General features: G+C 40.5%; 1 protein-coding gene across 1 annotated transcript; it reads left to right on the top strand.

Moving 5' to 3' along the window:
* The first annotated feature begins 246 nt into the window (after positions 1 to 246).
* LOC125822006 (uncharacterized) lies at positions 247 to 3,760 on the top strand. Its single transcript, XM_049501386.1, has 3 exons — positions 247 to 870; positions 3,549 to 3,637; positions 3,754 to 3,760. Exons 1-3 carry the CDS (start codon positions 247 to 249, stop codon positions 3,758 to 3,760), a joined length of 720 nt encoding a protein of 239 aa, XP_049357343.1.
* Positions 3,761 to 4,982: the final 1,222 nt, after the last annotated feature.

The following is a 4,982-nucleotide window of genomic DNA, read 5'->3' as shown; positions in this document are numbered from 1 at the left end:
TCTATCATTTCAGACTAGGGTTCAAAGTTCACCTCCAGCTTTTGGAGGGTATTTCAGGAGAAGTTGGGAACCCGTGTAGATCTTATTACAACATTTCACACGCAGACTGACGGCCAGTCGGAGCGTACTATTTAGGTTTTTGAGGATATGTTACGGGCCTGTGTTATGGACTTAGGAGGTCAGTAGGACCAATTCTTGCCTTTAGTGTAATTTGCGTACAACAACAACTACTATTCTAGCATTTAGATGGCCCCGTTTGAGGCCTTGTACGATTGGCGTTGTCGCACTCCAGTTAGTTGGTTTGAGTCTACGGAGCCTAGGTCGCGTGGTACATACTTGTTTCAGGAGGCCTTAGTTCATGTTAGGTTAATTAAGGATAGGATCAGGACGACTCAAAGTAGAGATCAGAGTTATGCGGATCAGAGGTGTCGATCGTTGAGATTAGCGACTGGTGAATGGGTGTGCCTCCGAGTTTCGCCCATGAAGGGCGTAATGAGATTTGGGAGGCGGGGAAAGCTTAGCCCCAAGTACATTGGGCCTTTCGAGATTTTGAGGACAGTTGGTGATGTGGCCTATGAGTTAGCTTTACCCCCAACATTCTCAGCTGTTCATCCTGTTTTCCATATTTTGATGTTGCGCCGGTATGTTCCAAATGAGTCTCATGTGCTCCAGTATGATGCCGTTAAGTTGGATGATTGCCTGACGTATATTAAGGAGACAATTGCTATTTTGGCCAGAGATGTGAGGCAGCTGAGGTTTAGAGCCATTCGTGTGGTGAGGGTCTGTTGGAGGCATTGTCTAGTCGAGGAGGCTATCTGGGAGTCCGAGCGGAAGATGCGGGAGAAATTCCTAGCTTATTTGAGACCTCATGTACTTCTTGACTCTTACTTTCGCGGACGAAAGTCCTTTTAGTAGTGGATGTTGTAATGACCCTCTAGGTCATTTCTGTGTTTATACCTTCTTTCCGTCGCTTAAAGCATTTCTATAGCGACCACAACTCAGTTATGACTTGCTGACACTGACAATGCGGTCTCCCGGTCGTTCGTTTGGGTTTTATGCCTTTTTTTCTATTTTGGAGCTTTTGAAACTTGAAAGTTGATTTCAGTCATAACCTTAGGTAAACGACCTCAAATAGGAATTCTAACAGTTGCATCATCTTTAGAGAGGCTAAATTAGACTAGTAGCATGGTTGGGACAAGTTCCGAGGCTTTCGGTGTGACTTTGGGGCCATTTGGGGCTTTAGCCTTTGAATTTTAGCTTAAGTTTGACTTTGGTCAACATTCTTGGTAAACGCGCTCGGATGAGAATTCTGTCAGCGCGGTTGGTTCCCGAATGACGATTTTGGTCTAGAACAACCATTTGTGCGCTTCCCAGGGCTTCCGGTCTTACTGAGAGACGCTGTGGAAATTGGATAAGAATGGCATTTGGGTGTGAGGCCCACTTTTTGTCAAAATGACCTCGTATGGAGATTGTGTCTATGCCATTAAGTCCATATTGTCGAATTTAGGGGGGGAGGGGGCTAGCATATATGGTTTATTTTCACCAGGTCCCGAACGAATTCCGAGGGTCTGTTCAGAGTCTTCTTAAAATAAAAAGTAGCAAAATCTGGTGTTGCTGATGCATACCTTTAGCGACCAGAATTTAGTCTTTTGGCGACTACATTTAGCTTTTAGCGACCATAACTGCTGCTATTTATATAGCGAAAAATCAAAATTTTCCCCATTTAGAAACTTCGATATCTTGAGTTCTAGAGCTTTGTTTTGGGTGATTCGAAGTCCGTTGTGTCCGGGTTTACATTGGCTGGGTGGGTGACCGTCAATAGCGTGTCGGAAAATCTCCGATTGTGGTGTATCTGCATTGTTAGTGGCTGTCCCAAGTCTCTTTTTGTGTAAAGTTTTGCATTTTGGTTTATTGTTGCATGGAGATGTTTTGAGCCCCGAGAGGTGGTCCATTTTGGAAAACTTTCTCGGGGGAGGGTTTAGGACCTCTTCACAGAGTCAATTCCAAAAATTCCAAATCAAGTCCCACATTTTCCTATTTTGACTCTGAAATTAGTGTCTCTGATTTTTATGATGTTAGTGTCTAAATGACTGTGTTGATGCTGTGATTCTATTTTTGATAGCGTGGCAACAACCCGAGGCTATTCGGAATGGAAAAGCTTCGACATAGTGATTTGGGGCGCGATCGGCCTTCAAGTAGGCTACGACTTACTTTCCTTTAGATTGAGCCTGATTGAGTAATTGCATGCTGAATTGTGTGAATTTGTGGTGCTCTGCTAGTATTTCTTCTCTTCTTCTCAAAAAACATGTTGTAGGGTTGGTTTTTTTGTTGTTTCAAGGTTAGTACCATGCTTTTAGAGGGGTTGTTTATCTGTGGGTATTTGTGACTTACCGTTGGGCTGTTTATTTGTCATTGCATGTGTAGTATCTAGTTAGCTTTTTATTTATGTTGGAATTTATCTTTGGCCTTCGTCTAGGATAGACTAGTGTTGCCTTAGACCCATGCACGTGGTTGACTTTGGTATGTATTCGATGTTGATTTGGATGGACTAGGTCCATATAGACCGGCATAGGAATCTTGGGTCTGATAATTGAGCCTAGGTTTGGGATTTTTATTGCTTGTGATCCTTCTAGCTTCTCTTCCCTTTTTTGTGATGCTGATGTGTTATCCGAGGCGTAGTATTTTCCTGGTTATAGTGTTTTGCGATTGGTTTTGGTGTGAGGCAGTTGGTAGTGGACGTTGATCCATGATGGCTTGGAGTTGATTCACCTGTTTTGATGTGGTTTGTAGTAGACGTCGATCCACGATAGCTTGGAATTTGAGATCCTCTACGGAGTTGATTTAACCCGCACACTCTGGCTGACATTGAGCAGGGCCCCCTAGGAGTGATAACTGACTCACCTGGCTGGCATTAGCCAAGGGCCTCGGGGTGATTAGTTGGCTGGGTAGTTGGATAGAAGTTACTTGAGGTCCTCTTCAGAGTTGAAAGGCCCACACATTTTGTCTGACTAGGGTAGGCCCCCAGGAGTGTTAGATGGCATACTTGGCTGGCTTGGGCAGGCCCTTGGAGTGTTAGACTATTGGGTAGTTGGATTAGGGCTCTTGGAGGGGATTGATATACCCCCGCGTAGTACTCACCTGGTTGGGTAATGCCAGAGTTGCTGGCGAGCTAGGTGGCCCGAGATGGAAGTCAGACTTTTTGACTGGGTTAGAGTTGTTGGTTGTGTCAGTTCGTAGTTGGGTTTCCTTTGGGTTTCGTAGTTGTGGCATCTCTATGTACTTGTAGGGCTTATAGTAGTCCGTTCGAGTTCTTTTTGTTTGTGCGTGAGAGTACTTAACCCGTCTTATGAGGGCCTAGCTGGGTTTCGATTAAATATCCTTAGACTAGCTCTCTGATTGTTCTGCTATTATTTCTATTGACATCTGTTCGTGTTTAATTCTATATTTTCCGTCTGTTTTAACCTTTTGCTTAGTCGGCCTATGATGCCTACTGGGTACCTATTGCTTCGGTACTCATGCTATACTCAACATCTGTTTTCGTGATGCAGGTTCAAGCACAAGCTATAAGCGTTGAGGTCAAGCCTGCAACGGTCTATTCTGGAGACGAGGGTGAGCACATGGCGTTCTGGGATTTCCTGTCTCTATTCCGTATTTACATTTTGACTTTCCTTTTTCTTTTTGAGACAATCTTGTTTCTGTTGTCCACTTTTAGAACTTGTACTCTTTCAGTAGTTTCGTACATGTGACTTTCAGGTTCTAGGAGGTATCTTTTGTATATATAGTTTTGGGTTCGCTTCTGCCTTACTCTTATGTGTTTTATTTATTTATGCTTCGCTTGTTGAAGATAGTCCCCCCCAGTCCCATTACTCTCAAGTTTTGGGACAGGGTTTGGCTTGCCTACTGGGTGGTTGATAGGCGCCATCATGGCTTAAGAAATTGGTTCGTGACATCAACAGGAGCAAAGTACATAAATATTTAATTGTGCAGAAGAAGAAGAAGTAGTTTAGAATTTTTGTTGTTTTAAAATGATAGGAAATCCCTCTATTTATAGACAACAAAGGGTAGTGTGATCAAATGCTTATTGTGCCTTATCGGAAAGGACACAACTCTTCGGAAAAGTTACAACCCTTCGAAAAGGTCACAACCTTTCATAAAAGTCACAACTTTTCATAATACTCACAACTCTTCATAAAAGTCACAACTTTTCATAAAAGTCACAACTTTTCATGAAAGGGGAAGACTAATTTTGGAAATAAATAAATTAAAAGAGAAAATACATAAAGTGACTCCTGCAGTTGTCCCGAATTTTCAAAAAGACACCTAAACTATGCAAGCATCCTATTACCCCCCTAAACAATCTCGAACTGATATTATTACATCATTGTTTGTCCACCTGGCATGGAGAGTGTATGCACTCTTATAAAGAGCGTGAAAAAACTAAAAAAATGAATATAATTTTATTTTTACAAGTATTTTTCTATAAAATATATTTTCTTGTTTTTCTTATTATTTTAACTTTTTCTCCTTATTATATTTTTCTTTTTCTTTCTTCCTTCTTCTTCAAAAATTCATTGTCATCTTCATTGAAACTTCTCACTTTCAATGTCACTTTTTACTACAACTCCACCTCCCTTTTTTACTACTATTAGTTTAACTCTCTTCAATTTTAAAATTATATCTAAATATTTATTACATTTCGAACAATTTGATAAACCCATTAGATTTCAAGATGATTAGTAGGTATAATTTAGTTTTTTATCCAAATTTCAATTAAACTTTTTCAATTTTCGTATAATTCTGGTTCTTTCAAAATTATCATTTCTAGTTTTGAAGTTATATGAAAATGAGATAAATTAATTGATGATACCTTCAAAATTTGATTTTTCATAGAAAAATAATTAGTTTTGACTCAACAAAGTCTAGAAAATAGTATAATTTTGGAAAGAAAGGAATTTAACCAATGAAGAAGAAGAAAAAAGAAA

This window comes from Solanum verrucosum, unplaced genomic scaffold (assembly GCF_900185275.1).
Source record: "Solanum verrucosum unplaced genomic scaffold, falcon-dt-bn FXZP01000303.1, whole genome shotgun sequence".
Lineage (NCBI taxonomy): Eukaryota > Viridiplantae > Streptophyta > Magnoliopsida > Solanales > Solanaceae > Solanum > Solanum verrucosum.
Note: the sequence above shows the minus strand (reverse complement) of the source record. Positions and strands in the feature narration are given on the sequence as shown.

Coding starts and splice junctions, on each gene's coding strand:
- LOC125822006 (XM_049501386.1), top strand. CDS start 247: ATGGCCCCGTTTGAGGCCTTGTACGATTGGCGTTGTCGCACTCCAGTT. Junction 871..3,548: donor TAGCTTATTTGAGACCTCAT/GTACTTCTTGAC, acceptor TTCGTGATGCAG/GTTCAAGCACAAGCTATAAG.